The sequence below is a fragment of the Mus pahari genome, chromosome 10 (genome assembly GCF_900095145.1).
Source record: "Mus pahari chromosome 10, PAHARI_EIJ_v1.1, whole genome shotgun sequence".
In the NCBI taxonomy this organism is placed as follows: Eukaryota; Metazoa; Chordata; class Mammalia; order Rodentia; family Muridae; genus Mus; species Mus pahari.
This window is the reverse complement of record NC_034599.1, coordinates 61,683,182-61,701,216: the sequence shown is the minus strand read 5'-3', so window position 1 is coordinate 61,701,216 and position 18,035 is coordinate 61,683,182. Positions and strand designations below refer to the sequence as shown.

The window sequence follows — 18,035 nt, the reverse complement described above, 5'->3', positions numbered from 1 at the left end:
TCCAGCTTTACAGGTTACACAGTCTCTGTCGAAAGTCAGTTCTGCTGTTGTGGCAGAAAAGCAACCTCGGGGGGGAAAAAGGCAGGCAAAAGACCAAAGCATGCTCTTGTGCAACTTAATTCACAAGAACAGTGGAGGGCTGGACCACAGTTCTGAGTTATTTCTATTTGCAAAGCTACCCTATGACATAGGGACCATGTTCTCATTTAGTAGACAAGGTAAGTGAGCTCAGAACGATGGAATAACATGCTATGCTCCATAGTTTTATGTCAACGTGACACAAGCTAAAGTCATTTGAGAGTAAGGAACCTCAGTCAAGAAAATGTCTGTGTAAGACCCAGCTGTATGGCATTTTCTTAATTACTGATTAATGATGGAAGGCTGGTGCCATCCCTGGACTGCTGGTTCTGGGTTCTGTAAAAAAAAAAAGAAGACTGAGCAAGCCATGAAGAGCAAGATAGTATAGACAGAAAGTCTCCTGACTTCCTTCAATGACAAACAGTGATATGGAAGTGTAAGCCAAAGAAACCCTATCCTCCCCTACTTGCTTCTTGGTGATGGTCTTTCATCACAGCAATAAGGCCCTTAACTGAGACATATGGCTACTCTCATGGCCAGTTACTAACAAGGCTGAGCTGGGAATTGTGGGAGCCCTTGTTCTCACCATAGTAACCTCTCAACACAAGGGACAGTGGTCAGAGGTGGCTAGGAGGTAAAGCCTCCTGGATCGGTGAGAGCTGGCAGAGGGAACAGGAGTGGAGGGGGGTTGTGACATCATAAAACATCCCCTTTAGCCGTCCCTGGGGAACCCAGAAATGAGAAGAACTGGGAATTGTATCAGAAGATATCAGCTTGGGCTGGGCTGCAGCTAGGTTAGTGGAGTGCTGTTTAGCTCACAGGAAGTTCTGCGTTCAGTCCCCAGCACCACAGAGAGCCGGATGCAATGGCACGCACCAGTGATCTCAAGACTTAGGAAGACAAGAGGATCAGGAGTCCAAGGTCATCCTTGACTGCCCAGCATGTTAAAGGACCTGGACGACTACTTCAGACCCTGTCTCAAACAAACGAACAAACAAAGACAAAGACAAGAACTTTCTGCCCTTCCCTAGAGTGGAGTTGGAGCTAGGTGAAGTTGGATTGGCCTCTGAATGCTGATCGAGAGCTTAGTAGCTTTCATAGTAAGAATGTCCTTTCTGATAGATAACCTATAGCTTGTGTGTGTGTGTGTGTGAGAGAGAGAGAGGAGAGAGAGAGAGAGAGAGAGAGAGAGAGAGAGAGAGAGAGAGAGAGAGACTACTCCCTCCATTTTCCCTCTATGGAAAGAAAAAAAATGGCGTTTTGCCAGTTCTCATCCTTAATGATGTTCCTTTTATAGACGACTTCCAACAGTCTTTTCCAAAGGCGTGAAAGGCAGCGAGGAAACCAAAGGCTTTGAAATCGTCTCCCTGAGCTGCCAGTACAGCTGTGAGACCTTGGGTACCTTGCTTTGGTTTTCAGAGCTTCGCTCGCAGGATGCAGGAGGCAGCAGCCATCTCAGGGGGCAGCTGGGAGGCGCTGGTGTCCTTTCTGGACAGTCTAAACAAGGTGAACTATTTTATTGGGTGCAGGTTGTTTAGAGCCAAAGACTCTCAGTCTCTTCCAGATTTAGGGCCTGCTTTACAACCTTTCTCAGTAGTGTCTCCCTCTTACTTCACCTAAAACACATCTTGTTTTATGTCCAGTGCACCGTGGCATTGTATTTCACTCAGACTGGTGTCTCCTTTGAAACCCTACCACCCTCGATCAGGTGTCACGGTCTCCTTAGAGCCTTTTCTGAATCCCAGAGCTGTCTCTGTAGATGGATGCTTCCCGAGTTCCCCACCCCCTACCTCTGGAGCCAGTCACTGAGTAACTCATCTCCTGGGCCTACATGGTCCCTCACTGACATGTTACCACTCACAGACCCCAGAACACCACACTGAACACAGCAGGTCACCAGATACCACTGAGGGAGAAGTCTTCATCAATGGTCACCAAGTTCATGTTTAGACCATCCACAAATGACACCAAATGCCTCCCAGCTGCCCTGTGAGATGACTGCTGTCCCCTGCATCCTGCGAGCAAAGCTCTGCGAATCAAAGCAAGGTACCTAAGGTCTCACAGCTAGTCCAGCTGTGAGTGGCCGCTCCGGGAGATAGCTTCATGAAGCAGGGACCTGTGCTTCCTGAGGTGCAAGGACCATGCTCAGCCCCTGTGGTTCTCAAGTCTTCTCCCAGATATCCATTTAGAGATGAGACCCTTCCCACCTCCTCCTTGCTCATGGACCCATTACACCAACACATCTATCAAAAGTGGGGACTCTGGGGGAACCTGCCAGCGGAGGAGTGGCTTTAAGACGGAGCCAAGCAATATGTGGAGGCACAAACATGCGACTCAGTAACAAACTGGGAGGACCCTCTAAGTTGATGAAGGTGTCAGGGGAGGGGCATAGCTAGGAGCAGAGGTCATGTGTGACCAAGGGTGGACGTGCTGCGTCTTTCTTCCCACCATTTCTGCATGCTGTTCTTCTCACATCCTGCGGGACCCGCTCCTCCATCCCTTTGAGGCCTGCAGGCCAGAGCCATCGCTGGTCGGCCCCTTCACTCAAGCACATCTGTCACTCTGCTCTCAACCTGGCCATGGTAGTACTTTTACCACTATCCGTGGCGGTCTTAAGGCCTCCGGAAAGGGCACTGGCTTGGGATGGCTCCTAGGGAAAGCTGCATCTCTTATCTTTTCCGCAGATACTGAGAGTGACAGTGGTGACTTAGAGGCCACCAATCTCTCCTCTAAGCAATCACAGCAGTCTGACCTGTGTTTCCCACGAAAATGCTGCAATGAGCTCTATCTAATGTTTGTTTATATCAACAGGCATTAGTCTCTTGTGTTTTCCTTAACCACCAAGCCTTTTATCCCACGGAGGGGAAGAAAAGCGAGTTAATTTGGCGTGATGTGTCTCTGACACGTCTACACTGTGTACTTGATTTTTTTTCTTTCAGTCCCCGAGTTTCCTCTATGGCATGATGTGTCATGTAGGAGCACAGTCTGGTATAAAGCAAGCATTGCCAAACGCCTGGGGAAGTGATTCAGGTGAGAGTCAGGAGACCCAGGTCTAGCTGTGCACGGCCCTTTTGCTCTGTGCAGCCTCTTACCAACTGTTTCCTTGGTCTTGTTTGTAAATGGGGATGAGGCCTGGATGGCTCCATCTGCATCTCCTCTTCCCCATGCTACGTTAGGGCCCTTCCAGGCAATAGTGACCGTCAGCCTGCATGAGTATGCAGTGAAGCTGAGCTGAGCAGACTGTCACCACAGGAAGACCACATTGTGAGCTGTTGTTATAGCTCTAAACTGTTCCAGCAGGCCCATGTCTGTGTCGCCGGTCCCTTGATCTGGAACCCACTCCCCTTTCCTCACATCCTCCACTCTCCCTCCCCAGTGTTTCCCACCCAATCCACTCTTCATCCCACGGTCAAGATGATCCTGCTCAAAGCTTCCCCCTCACATGAGTCTTCTACTTAGAACATTCTAGTAGCAGCTTCCTGCTGCCTCCCTAGCAGGCTGAAGGCCTTTCTCTCCAAGTTCTTTCTTTCTTCACTGAGGTTCTAGGTCATCTTCATAACATACCAGCCTCCTCACTGACCATTGTGCAGGTTGTCTTTCTGTCCCCGGTGCCCTTCCCTGGCTCTTATATGACCTTCAGGTCTCAGCTCATGCTGCTGCAGTGAGCTGTCCCTAATCCAGTGGTTTTCAACTTGTGGGTCGTGACCCCTGGGGGGGGTGTCAAATGACCCTTCACAGGGGTCACATATCAGATACTCTGCGTATCACATGTCTACATCATGGTTTGTAACAGTAGAAAAACTACAGTTATAAAGTAGCAAATCATTTTATGGTTGGGAGGTCACTGTAACAGGAAGAACTATATTAAAGGGCTGCAGCTTCAGGAAACTTATGAACCACCATCATAATCCTTCCCTCAGGACTCTGAGTGGGAGCTCTCTGCTCTGTGCTTTAAGACCCAGTTACTTGCGGAGTCTTCAGACTGCCAGTCCTGTAACGGAGCTCAGCTCTAATTCCTGTCTGTTTCCTCAGCCTGATGTTTGGCACTGACTATTCACTCAGTAAATATTTGCAGTATGCTGTAAACTTACCCCCTCAGTGTACTAAAGTCTCTGGTCTCCGATTATTACGTGGTGGCCAGCTCATTAATGTAGTAATTTCTTAAAATCAAACAAAACTTAGCTAGGGGCATAGCTCAATTGCTCAGTTGCTCACCCAGCATGAACAAAGTCCTAGGTTCAACCCCCAGCACTGCATGAAACTAGGCGTGGTCGCACACACCTGGGATCCAAGCAATTGGAATGTGGAGACAAGAAGATCAGAAGTTCAAGGTCATTCTCAGGTATAAAGTGAGTTTGAGGCCAGCCTAGGATATGTTAGTCCCTACCTATAAATAAATAAATAAGCACTTATTCAAGTTGGAGCGACTGGCCTTCCTGGTAATCAAAGTCAAAAAGGGAAACAATCACTTGCATAACTGCTTCAGACCTGCTACAAAACATCTTTGTCACACAAGCTTAAAGTATCACCTTGTTTTCTTTCTCCATTTCTCTTGCAGTTCCCATGGAGGGGCTACTCCAGAAGAGCACTGGGAATCATTGGCTAATGTCACTCTTGGGTACAATAAGCAAAGCCCATTCTCATTGTGACTGAGGCACCTCTGCCAGCCTGTCTTGCATGGAATCTGCATGGGTCCCTTTGAGAACTGCACGGGTCTTCCCCACTCTACCCAGAGGTAGTCCCCCAGCAGACACTCGTTAAGAATTGCAAAGGCATTGTAACAGGTAAGGTGAGCTAAACAGAACCATCTGACTTAGAGTTATGCCAGTCCTGAATCAACCTTTATAGACACAAGGAGGTGGCAGCCAAGATTTGTTCCTTCCTGGTTGGCACAAATCAAGTGGCAGGGACTCGGAAGGCTTCCTCTGTAAAGGGATACTTCTGTAAACTAAAAGGACACATCAATTATATTGCTAAAACTTCTTGCTTACCCAGCACGCCTGAGCAAGCGTGTGAGCTATGAACTGATAGAAAGCTGGGTAGAGCTGTATTCAAACCCAGATGAGTCCCTGTCCTTCCTAGATGCTGGAGCGGAGCGTGCACAGCCTTTCATTGCCTTTCCAATCCTTTGGCGCCCCCCCCCAAACTTGTTTTCACTACTTATTGAAACTACCCATTTCTGCCCCTTTCTCCACATTCCTGGCATCTAGAGCATGGTTTCTCAGTGAAGATTCATGAGGCAGCTACCATACTTTCACGGTTTGAGATGCCACTGATAACTGGATCTATTGCCAAAGGCTCAGTGGGTTGTACAGGCCTCACAGCCCAGCACTCAGCAGGCTGAGGCAGAAGACCCACACGCTTCCAGATAGCCTGGGACGCATAGTGAGACTCTTGTCTCAATGAGATCTAGCTTGGCTTCAGAAATGCTAAGTTGTGAGGAAAGTAGATCATCGGGAACCAAATAAAATTGAGTCTTTGACCATGGCACGTACACCAACTCTGTCTACATCCCACAATGCTGCCCTGGATAATCTGGCTAGGGCTGCATGGCTGCTTCACTGCAGGGCTGCCTGGCAGAGGCAGGTTAGTAAACGATCAGGAAAGTGGGCCTGTCTCCTTCAGAGCCTGTGGGTGTTTCCCTAAAGCGTTCTGCGAACCATTTTCTTCACTGCTCTTGTGTTCTGGACTTGACATGTCTCCCAAAGACTCATGTACTGAAGGTCGAGTCTCCAGTGGCTATGTGTGGCTATGGAGAAGTGATTGGCTCACGGGGACAATAACTTCATAAATACAGGAATCCGTGAGGGTGTTCATAGCTTCATGGGCTATCAGGAGGTGGGAATGGCTGGTGGAAGAAGGCTACTAGGGAGGGGTCTGTGAAGGAGCTACATGGATGTTCCTGCCTCTCTGCTTCCTGGATGCAATGAGGTGAGTAGCCCCACCCCAGTCCACCCCCTCTACCATGTTACCATGATGCCCTGCCTCACTCAGGCCCAGAGCAATGCAGACAGCTGGCGAAAGCTGTGTAACCATGAGGGAAAAAAAAAAACAAAAAACAACCTTATCTTTGCCAGGTTTGGTATGATGTGCCCTTAATCTTAACGCTTGAGAGGCAGAGACAAGGGCATCCCTATGAACCCAAGGCTAGCCTGATCTAAGTGCCAACCAGAGGTACACGGTGAGACCCTTTCTTTAAAATTTTTTTTCCTTAGGCATTTTGTCACAGTGACACATCATACAAGCCAGATCTACTAGTGCCTTCCTGGAGCACACACACACACACACACACACACACACACATACACACACACACACACACACACACCAGCTTTGAATTTAGCTCTTATGCCAATTTAGAGGTCTCTTTTGGTCAAGTGCAAAGAGAACCATACATAGGCTCTTCTCTAGCCATGAAAGTCCTGCATGGATCTAGACATATATAGCCCAGAGTCCCAACAGCCTATGCCAAGTTCATTTTCCTTCTTAGGCTCAGGCATCCATGATAGGCCTGCTTCCTGGGAAACTGGTGCTTGGCTGAAGTGACCTTGGCTGTGCAGACAGATACATGGTGCCTAAGTGCCAAGAGAGCACCAGGAAATTAGACCCACCTTCCCCTTCCCACTGGTCTGAAGGACAAAGCCAGAAAAAGCACCACTGGGCTGGGGGAGGGGAGGCTCTTGTGTGTTTTGTCTAATTCTTCCCTTCTCAAAAAGAAATATAAGAGGATATCTAATGGCCATAAAACCAATTCTGAGAGAGAGACCACATGGATGCATTGGCTGCTCAAGTGTTATCAGGTATTGGCAAAGACAAGGGCGTGGCTTTTAGCTTTGAGCCAGCCTCTTTCCATGAACTGTCTTCTTTGATCCTCACCACAGCCCTATGAAGCCAGGGGTAGTTCGCAAATTTGAGTAGACACTAGACTCCTACAAAGGGCTTGCTAAAATGATGGCTACCTAGATTTCCTGATTGGTGGATAGACCTGGGGCAGGGCCAAGAATCCGCATATCTCACAGTCTCACTGATGCTGATGTTGGTGTTGGCCCAAGGACCATGCTTTGAGACCACCAAGCTAGATGTTGTAATTCCCAGTGTTACAGCAATGGTCAGAGCAGCCAAGTCACTTCCTAACACCAGCCATCCAGAAAGTGGCCTAGTGGCTATGCCCAACGTCTGTCGGCTTCTGGACTCTTCATGTTTCTACATCCCAGTTTTCTGCCCACTACCCACCCACAGTCATCACACCCAATGGTAGGAATGAATACTGCCACCTCTGTCCTCTTGCTTGGCTGGAAAGGCCAGTGGTAGTCACGAAGACCCAGGGATCTGGAAAGCTTCAAACCTCCAGGGCACAGTTAAACCCCAATTCTGTAACCCAGGAAAGATGAGGACCACGGCAAGTGGGCAGACCATGCCACATCCCAACAGACCCTGCGTGTCACAGCTTTAATTAGCAGTAACTGGGACTGGAGCCCAGATTTAATAAATGAGAGTGGGTCAGATTGCTGGCCTCAGGAAAATCCCCCGACACAGGGACAAGGTTCAGTTCTCTAATAGGAAAAACATGCCTGGCCTTTTCCAGCTCTCCGAAGAGTACTTTGGGCCTCTTATTCATGCTCAGGATGGCAGCTGTGGGACACTGGAGAAAGACATGCACCCCCTTAATTAAATCTGCCTTGTAATTGCGTGTGCCCCCAGCTGCCTTTTTCAGCCCTTCCCCTGGCCTTCAACAGGCCTGCTTTTATTACTGCATTTTGGGGGTGGGGCCACACGGGTCTCCATCTCTGCTTTAGGGTAGAAAGTAACATTTGCTTTCCAGGCTCCTTTCCTGTGTTCCGTTTCTGGGTCTTAAAGTCTAAGAAGGGCTTAAGGAGTGTGCAGGGCCCCAGGGCACATGTGTTAGCAGCAGCTTTGTATTCCAGCAGAGGCAGGCAGAGGGCAGGTGGGGGCAGGACTGGAAAGACGTGAGGGATGTGAATGTGATGTCTGCGACTATGGAGGATCCCATGCGATTTCCTCCCGTTCACCTGTGTGCAGGGTGAGCATGTGCATGTGTGTCCACATGGATGTAGAAGACAGCGTTAGTCTAAATGGTCCCTCTTTAGACTCTGTCCAGATTGTTTTTTGAGACAAGGTGTCTCCCTGGGACCTGGGGCTAGCCAGTTAGGCTAGGCTAGCTGGCCAGGAAGCCTCCGGGATCTGCCTGTCTCTGTGTCCTCAGCACTTGGGTTACAAATGTGTCACTACTCGCAGCTCTTCTGTGGTTGCTGGACATGGAACTCAGGTTTTCATGCTTATGTGGGAAGCACTTTACTGAATGAGCTACCTCCCCAGCCCTCCAAAGATAACTGTTTAGGATGGAGAATCCATTGTGTGGGAGGCATGGGGTAGGCATAGAGAAAGAATAACAGTTCTGGGAATGCATGGCAGGGCCCGGGACACACCAAATCCTCCCCAAGCCAAAGCTGTCCAAGCTAACACCGAGCTGGGCAGAAAGAACTGTGTTCTACTGCAGCCAACCATCGCCCCCCAACATAGCCAGGACCCCAGTGATCCCAAATGCACATGTCAAGATAGAGAGGCTGGCCTTACAGATGCTCTAGGGGTGGGTGATGACTTGGAAAGAGGTGGGACTCTCCAGGGGAGGCTTTGGTACCCATACTTCCCAATGTTGTGATGAAGGTTCATCTTAGTTGCCTGAGTCTCCTTCTAAGCTGGCTCAGATCTGCGGACAACCAAACCCAGCATCTGGTACCACTGGAGATCATGACCACTCTCTGCTCTTGGTTCATTATTTCCAATACTGACATTCCCGTTTGGTTACTCCACTGTTTCAAACACACTGGATGATGTGTGTGTGTGTGTGTGTGTGTGTGTGTGTGTGTGTGTGTGTCTATGTGCATGCTCATACACATACCATACTGCATACGTCGAGGTCAGAGGACAACTTTCAGGAGTCAGTTCTCTCGTTCCACCATGTGGGTCCTACCTGTGCAAACTTAGAGTGTCAGACTTGGCCATAGGCATCTTTGCCCCCGAGCCATCTCTCTGACCCACAATGGCATTTTTGTTGTTGTTGTTGTTGTTTTAACATAAGATTAGTAAAACCTGCCTACAGAGAAAAATGTCTTTACTAGCTAGCTGTAAATTTTCACTTTTTGTATTGAATCTAATGTATATACAAGCAAATGTGTGTACCATACGCCAACAACTTGGTAGATTTTCATAAACTGAACACGGTACCCATGCCAAGGAACTGAGTATACCCAGCCACCTCTGATGCCACTTTCCAGTCACCTCCTCCTCGCCACCCACAGGACACCCACTCTCTTAATTTGCAACCCCAGATTTGCTTTATCAGGCTGGAGTTTGTCCTCTGCTCACATGACAGCATGACTTTGCAGGTCGTCACTCAGCAGTTGAGCAGGTAAAGTACTCAGCTCTACAGGACTGACTGGGCACTGGCTTAAAGTGGAGGTGGGCAGGGGACCGGCTCCATCACCTTTCCTCTCTCATGATCAAGCCTTGAAAATTCTAAAAGCCAGCCCAGGAACAGAGGAGGGGCAGAACCTGGGCCATCTTGGCTGGAAGACGATCCTGTGTCTGGAGATCCACCATGAGGTCATCACGGTGGCTCAGAGCCAGGGACAGCAGTTTTTAAAAAATCCCATATACTTCTAGAGGTTCCACCATGTGCAGCAGGGAGCAGGAAGCTTGGGGCAAGGTGATTCAGTGCAGCTGGGTGCTGGGTTCTGGACCCTGGAGAACTAGCACATGGCACTGGTTGGGCTTGTCACGTTCTGTTTAGCCCTTACTGCTAAGAAACCACTTCCTTCCAACACCAGTGCTGAGTCTGCTGTCTACCTGTGTGACTCTGGTACAGGTGCCAACTGCCAGCTGCCGGCCTGAACCTGTTGCCTCCTAAGCTGTCCTCATTCTGTCCCCCAGCTCATATCCCCACTGAGGGATGACTGTGCACCCCTCATTGAAACCAGCTGTGGGCGGGTTTGTAGCCCAGGGGTAGAGTACAAACACAAAACTCCAGGTTTAATCCCAATGACCCATAAATTGGACACGGTAGCACAAGCCCGTAATCCCACCTTTCAGGGGGTAGAAGCAGGAGAATCAGAATTCAAAGTCATCCTCAGCTACAGAGTGAGTTTTGGGGACCAGCCTGGGCTAAGAAGCGACCCTGTCTCAAAACACCAAAAGCAAAAACCTAATCTAGGTTTTCGACGTGTATTATCAGGTTCCTCATCCCAGAGACATTCTAACTGCACAGAGCAGATGGCAGGGGTCTGCCCAGGGCTAGTGGTTAGGAAGTACAGCCCTGGGCCAGGCCTCATAGCTACTGAAAGAAGCCCGTCCTGAAACAATGCTCTCGACAGCTACAGCTGATGTGGCTGCCCCCTGTTCCCTCCTCATTCTGCCCAAAGGCTTGAGGGCCGGAGCAGAGATCCAGAGAGTCCTGTAGAGACTTGACTGATATGTGAGATGCCAACAGAAGCGGTGGGGGCAAGTTAGCGCTACCTCTCTGGCTAGAGGATCTTGGGAAGGGTCTGCATATGGTCCTTTCAGGGTGAGCACGAGACTGGAGGCTTGGAGTGTGGCTCAGTGGGTGGTGCTCATCTAGATTCTAGCCCAGTGGCTCTCAGCCTTCCTGATGCTGTGACCCGTTAATACAGTTACAGTGACAACAATACATGTTGAGGTAACTCCCTCTAACCATAAAATTATTTTCGTTGCTACTTCATAAGTGTAATTTTGCTAGTTATGAATCTAATGTAAATATTTTATATCCACACTATCTGATATGCAAGCCCTGTGAAAGGGTTGTTTGAACCCCCAAGGGGTCATAACCCACAGGTTGAGAACCTCTGCTCTGGAGGCTTTGTGGTAAATTCTCAGCACAGCAAAAGTTCATAAATAAATAAATCTACACCTTGGGGAGTGTTTTTTAAAAATACAGGTTTCTCAGGTCTCTCCTTACATTCAGGCTGAACCCAGGAAGCCTGCATTTTCAGAAAGCATTCTATAAGATTCTAATGTAGCTGATGCCAAGGCACAGTCTGAGGAACACTGATCTACACAACTCCATCCTCAGGTTGCAGATGGGGAAATGAAGTCCACAGGGGACCAAATGGCACAGAATCTGTGTACGCATCCTCTATTGTGCTATACACAAACGCACACACGCAGGCATACGTGCGGGCACACACAGAACCTGTCCAAGGGACTCTTCCTTTGAACGGACTCTCACCCTGCCCTTTTGTAAGTGTGAAGACAAGGAACAGAGTTCTCACAAAGGCTCAGCACTTTCCAATCTCCTTTCTATCAGCCCAAGGGTCCTCTTCCTAAAACCCAGCTATGCTCCCTCCCCTGCCCACCTCACGCAGAACTTCCTGGCCTCCTCTGCTTGATGCGTTCTCTCTGGCCTCCAAACCCATGACTCTTCTGTAAAGCCTTCTTCCTCTTCTGCCTTCCCATCTCTGCCTGTGTGGTGCCCTTGGCACCTGGGCCAACAGCACGTCTCCCACCCTGCCAGTCCTCCCGTTCTTTTAAGGCCAATGTAGAAATGTGGTTCCTTCGGGAAGCCTCTTCGCCTTCCGGCTCAAGATCTCTCCCCTGACGATCAGAGCCCTGGGCCATTCATTGGCAATCTGCTGCTTCTACCTATTATGTTCTGCTTTGAATTATGAACTTTAGTAATTCCCAGCTACAGAGCTCAGCATACCCTTCTAATTACCCACCCACCTAGTAACGTTCCTTGCATGTAATAAGTACATAAAGGACGTTAGTAATGGTGGAGCTATGCAGTGCTGGGGGGCGGGGTGCCGAGTGCCTGGAGGCCTGGCCTGGGAGAAGGTGGCTTTTGGTTCAGTGACTTTCCTGTGCTTCCTGGCTACCCAAACGTTCCAAGGTCAGACTTCCCTACAGTACGTGTCTACTCATAATCAACTTTCCTGACTGTCACCACCATAACCACTGAGTCTCCTGGCAGAACACTGGCAGAACACCTCTGCTTTCCTCACTCGCCAGGTCCATTGAGGTCACTTCTATGCTGCATCTTGTGCAGTGAACTCCATCCATATCAAAATATCACTAACTTTCCTACACTGGCCCGAAGGCCAGGTGCCTGTCTTCCTGTTCCCACTCCAGCCAGAGGTGAGGTTGCCAATTTACTGCAACAGTGTAGCCCTGCCAACTGTCTTACAAGCTGGCCAAACGCTAACATGTTCTTGACCCAGTCCCCCCAGAAGTCCTGAACCATATTTCACATAGGACAAGCCTCACTGAAGACTGGCCATCATCTCTGCATCCACTTGCTTACAACATGGCCACAAAAAGTTAATTTCAGAATCACTGACAGCTTAAGTTCTAGGGCCTGAGCCAAACTTTCAGAAAGGAGCCCTTTCTTCTTTGTCGAAGCATACCCGTCCTGTAAGGAGGAAGGGCTCCCTCCTGCCAGGGTCCCTGCAGCTGGAGGTCTGGAGAAATCCTTACTGGAATTTGGTCTTAATCCTGAGTCTCACAGTTCAAGTGCCTAGTGCAGGTTTTCTACTTGGGTTAAAATTCAGAATGTAACTCCCACAAGGAGCCATGCTCTATGGATGCCTCTTCCAACAACAGCCCAGCTTTTCCCAGCCACCACCACACCCCAAATAACCTCCGTCAAGCTTCTAGTTTTCTTATTAAGACATTCATCTCCAGAGAGAGAGAGAGAGAGAGAGAGAGAGAGAGAGAGAGAGAGAGAGAGAGAGACCTTGTGTTAGATCCTCAGCACAGCAAAAGTACATAAATAAATCTACACCTTGGGGAATGTTTTTTAAAATACAGGTTTCTCAGATCTCTCCTTACATTCAGGCTGAACCCAGAAACCTGCATTTTCAGAAAGCATTCTAGAAGATTCTAATGTAGCTGATGCCAAGACACAGTCTGAGGAACACTGATCTACACAACTCCATCCTCAGGTTGCAGGTGAGGAAATGAAGCCCACGGGGGCCCAGATGGCACAGCATCCATGTACACATCCTCCATTGTGCTATACACAAACGCACACATGCAGGCACATATATATAAATATTTAGAATCTCTACTTACCAACATAGGTCCACTTGGATCCTGTAAAGAACAGAGGGAAACAGATAAGTGCAACACAATGGAGCTGAAGGAAGTGAAGAAGAAACTCCACATCTAGTTTTCAAATTGGTGAGGCTGAAAGGAAGTCAGCGCCCCCAAATAAGAACTTCTGACTTAGAGTCAGAATCATGTCTCCTCTGAGCTGTGCTCCACACAGAGCTCAGGAGGGGGAGTTTACAGGGGTGGTTGTGGGCTTACAGGGGCTTCTGGAATAGATGCTATCCCCAGACAGGTTAGAAAAGCCAAACATTATTAACTGGACAGGGAATTCCAAGTGAGTTAAAACTCCAAAGTAATCAATGTGTTGGTTCAGTGGGAGTGCCCCCCCTCTCTTCCCTCTTCCAGTAGACACCTTGTATATGAGTGATAGTGGGCCCCTCACAGTGGACCAGATACTCATGCATTCTATCTTCTCCCCTGCTGGAAACACTATTTAGCATCTTGCTTTTTTTCATTCAACACTGTATCCTGGAGAACTTTTCACATTTCAGTACCCAAAGAGCAGACATGGAAGATGTTTTCCTCCAAGGGAGCTGCCATTCTCATCTGAGTTTCAATGCCAGCCCTGGCAGGAATGTGGAGGAGACATCCTGCCAGGAATATAACCCAAGCCACCCACCACCTCCCACTCCACACCCGTCACAGCACACAGGTCCCCCGCTCCCACATCAAGCGATATTTTTAAGCAGTTGTTGCAGGACTCTGCTCTCCAGGCTGCCCGCCTTCATCCTCCCTCAGGAAGAACACTGAGCCCCCAAGCTGAGGTGAGTCTCCCTGTATACCGGGGGACTCCTGAGCACCCTTTGTCGTCTCCAAAGGTCTCTGGCTGGGAGGAATAGCTGGAAGACCTGGCTCCCTTCTGTTTCTCAATAAACTGTAGTGTCGAGGGTCTGGCCACTCACCATGAGCAGGAATGTCCTACTCAAGCCAACGGTGGTTTCTACAAACTGAAAAGAGGTTGATCTTCACTTCCTTCTTTCTGGTGTTGGTATAACCTCTTTTTCTCCTCCATTGTTGCTATTACTGCCTTCTTCCATTTCTTTGCATCTGTGTTAATTTTGTTTTTAATTTTCAAATTGATAGTTTTGATCAAATGAGACATCTGGACACAGTTTAGAGGCAGATGGTTCTGCGAAGCTTCGTAGTGTCACCCCCACCCCAGTCACTTACCATTCACTTACTTTCCAGGATGGTTTTGGATTCTTTTAAATGACTCTTTGAGTATTTTCTCTATACCTTTTGAAAATATATTTATATTGCCCCCATATGGGTTTTGTAGACTTAAGCACTATTTACCAACATCCTACCTTGGAAGAGAAGGGTGTAGTTTTCACAAGTGATGTAAAGTGACCTGTCATAGATAGACCATGTGCCTACTACGAGCCTCAGCATGGCTATCACTCATGTACCATATTCCCATGAATTTCAGGAGCTTCCTAAGGAGGTAGGGGTCGAGCTCTTCCTAGAATAGAACCATTACCTTTCCAAAAAAAAAAAAAAATGTTGAATTTGGGCAGCTCAGCAGTGCCTGTTGGAACCTGCAAACCCGGTTGGCACTGGGCAGGAAGATGCCCTGAGGAAAGGGCATTTGGCAAAGTCAGGCCAGGGGTCCTGCTCTGCCTGCTCCCTGCCTTGGGTGCTAGCAGCTTCCAGGAGCTGATGACACTGCATCCAGGCAGTGTGACCTTGCCTGGCTCTCCACCTTCAGTTCAGGCAGAGCAAGCTCAACGGAGTTCACTGAACCAGCCCTCAGCCAAAGCAGCAAGAACACCATGCTGTCTTCAGCAACCCTCAGCTTCACCCTGTGCTCCTCCCACCCCTGCCTGGACTGAAGGCTCTCCTTAGGCATTCCCTAGTGTCAGCTTTGACAGATTTCAACCCCCAAGTATCAGGAGGGCACACTTTGACCCCCTTACTCAGCTAACCCTCCAGCCCCAACCTTGTATTAAACTGGCCTCCTGTCCACCTCAGTGATTTTTTGTTTGATTTCATCTCCTGAGGCAGTCAAGAAACCTGCCCAATAAATAGCAGTGTAAAAGCTTAGAACTTAGTGGTAGCTAAGACTGCTCAGTGTGAGGGGAAAGCGGAGCTTTCCTGCAAGCTCCCTCTAATGCAGTTTAGAGAATGAGGAGAATGTGGGGCTGGAGGTGGGGGGCAACAAAGAGGAGAATGGAGAGCCCCAAACTTGCAAAAAATCAGTAGAGTCCTTCTCTCCTTTGTGTGAGGTGCTTGGTGCTAAAACGACTTCTGGTGAACTTCAGTCTCCTTAGATTCCTTTAGAGTTAGCAGCTAACCAAAGTTAGCAGTTTTCAGAACTGATCCCCACTTTTGTGGAACTTCTCCCACATTCTGCTTCTTCCTGACTGTATGGGAAAGGTGACAGTAGGCAGACCCTGCCAGCCAGTAGATGAGGGTTCATTCAGTAAAGGGGAAGTAGCTTGTTGCCCACCAGCAGAGTGTGGTCCTCCAAGGGGGAAGGTACCTTGGAGGATACCCCTGGGCAGGAGCTTTGCTCTCTCCCTGCTGCCTGGCCAGGGGAATCATTGTTCAGCCATTGTGGTCATTCTTGGTTCCTTCTGTTGCAACCCAAGAACTGTATACCCACAAGTGTCACCACAGTGCAGGGACCCATTGACACAAACAAGCAGGACCCAGTCTCCACCTTCTATCTAAGGATAGCAGTAGCTGAGGGAGAGGCAGGCTAAAGCTTGCTTTTCCTTTTCTTATTCCAAAGGAGTTAATTATCCAGGCTTTGGACATGAGCCCACAGTTCAGGTTCCTCTTCCCACCTCAACCTGACACCCTGTTCAGCACCCTTGCCCTTCGGGTTTCAGCACCTTATTACAATTAGAAATAAGGCAAGTGCACACACATGTACATGTAGGTTCGGTGTAGCAGAGTTCCCCCTAGAGGGGAAAGACAATGACTAAAGGTGGGCTACATTATTCCCTTGACACAGAGTGTGAAGCCTACTGGTTAACTGCCTCTCTGGGGGTTCTGACGATCAGCCAGACTCCCCTACTTGCCGATGGCAGCACACAGGAAGACAGTCCTTTCGCAGTGCTCTGCACGTGGTTCCGGGATCCTGGCTCGCAAGTTTCCAAGCCCCATCTCCAGAGGTAGTTAGTAGTGCTCAGAAAAGAGGCAAATGAGTCTAACTACAACTGTGCACCGAGCACCACTTAAAAGGCAACGTGCCTCCTCCAACTAACCTCAGCAAACATTGCATCCCAAAGGATCCCAAAGCTAGCATCCTTTCTTGAAAATGTGCTAGGCACACAGCAACTTCCCTACTCGCTCAGTAGTGATTTTACTTTATCTTTCAAGAGCCTGGCAGAAATCCTCTGCCCAGGCAAGGCTCAGTGCACAGGACTCTCTTATTTTTTTTTTTTTTTTTTTTTTTTAAAGTAAGCAGAAACTTTACCGTTGAGTGGGGCTGAGCTGGAAGGCTGCTTCTTAAGGATCACCAACAGGAGGACGACAGTCGCGCGCAGGCTGCGGTGAGGCATCTTTGTCCAGGCGACTCAAAGCTGCCACTTGCTCAGAGCTGTGGGGCGCTCGGAGCTGGCAGCAGCGCACCAGCACAGTCTGCACTAGCCTGGGACCAAGGCGTGCACGTTGGTTGTGTAGACTCGTGGCTGCCTGTAGGCTGCTTTTTTATGCCGCGACTCAACCCTAAACATGATGTCATCATGCAGGAGGGCGGGGCAGAACGCCCAGCCTACCGGAGGGCAGGAGCCCCAGGTCTAGGGTGAGTTGAGGTCCTGACTTAAGTGGTCCTCAGTAGCCCACTGCAGCCTGAGCCACAGGTTACCTGGGGGAGCCAGTTCTCGCGGGGAGGTATGGGAAGTCAGGGACCCATGCAGCACTCACTTCCCTAGATATGACTGTGGTCTGTTACTACCCTTACTTGAAAGCCCCAGCATAGAATGCTGTTTGGGCCAAAGCCTTATTCGGGGTCTGAATGTTTCTGCCTGGTCTTAGCCAAGTAGCTGTGAATTGCACAGCATATCCAGATTAAGCTCTTCTCAAGGAAACCACAAAGAGACTGCGAATCGGAAACTAAGATCAAGGGATTCACAGGAATGAATCGCTTTACTTGGCGATTAGCATTTCCCCTAGGAAGAGGAGGCAAGGCTCACTCCTTGTGCAGATTCACAGGATCAGCCCATCCTCAGTGGGCAGCAGGTGGAGAAGGTGCCCTCTCTGAAGTAGTGGTGAAAGAAAAGGACTTGTTTTGTTACCAAGTGTCTACGAGCATCAGAGACCAGGCTAGGGGTATGTGGATCAGTGGCCAGGCTGTCTCCAGGGCTGGTTTATCACCTGTTGCTACTCCTGCCCACTATTCTCCAATCTCCGCCTGCTTTGCAATATGCACACTCACACTCTAGACAGGAGCCGGTTGTTCTGATCACAATTGTGTCTAGCCCGCCCATGCGGGGCTGAATCTTCCTGGCCTCCTGCTCTGCTGTTCCCCACCCTTACCTCCTATATCTTCTGTTGTTATTCCCACCTGAGATGGTCTCTTCTTCCATGGCTCCTCCATATCTCTCTACCACCTCATGTGTGGGTCTCGGTTTCCTGCTCCTGGTCTCCTGCTGCCTACACATATGGAGTAGTACATAACCCCATGTTTGTAACCTGGCCCACCATGCCCTCTTCTCTGTGCCAAGGCAACCAACCCAGCCCTCCCCCGTCCCTTGTCTGTTCTGGCACTCAACCTATGTAGACTCGGGTCGGCCCTGGTGACCAACGAAGCCATTTGTTCACTTACAACGAAGCCATTTGTTCACTTACAACTTGCAGAGACTGAA

The 18,035-nt window shown here is 49.2% G+C and overlaps 1 protein-coding gene across 2 annotated transcripts in view; it reads right to left on the bottom strand.

The window, feature by feature from the left end:
- The window catches only part of Ca12 (carbonic anhydrase 12), a 55,021-nt gene extending 38,170 nt beyond the window's left edge, over positions 1–16,851 (bottom strand). Inside the window, exons 1-2 of one of the 2 annotated variants that reach the window (XM_021207466.2) lie at positions 16,646–16,851; positions 13,183–13,203 (exon numbers count right to left, since the gene is read on the bottom strand). In XM_021207466.2, the coding sequence (XP_021063125.1) occupies positions 13,183–13,203; positions 16,646–16,730 (106 nt within the window). In that variant the 5' untranslated portion in view covers positions 16,731–16,851. The remainder of the gene's footprint in view (positions 1–13,182; positions 13,204–16,645) is intronic. The other variant, XM_029543061.1, reaches the window with a different exon arrangement.
- Between the last annotated feature and the right edge of the window lie 1,184 nt (positions 16,852–18,035).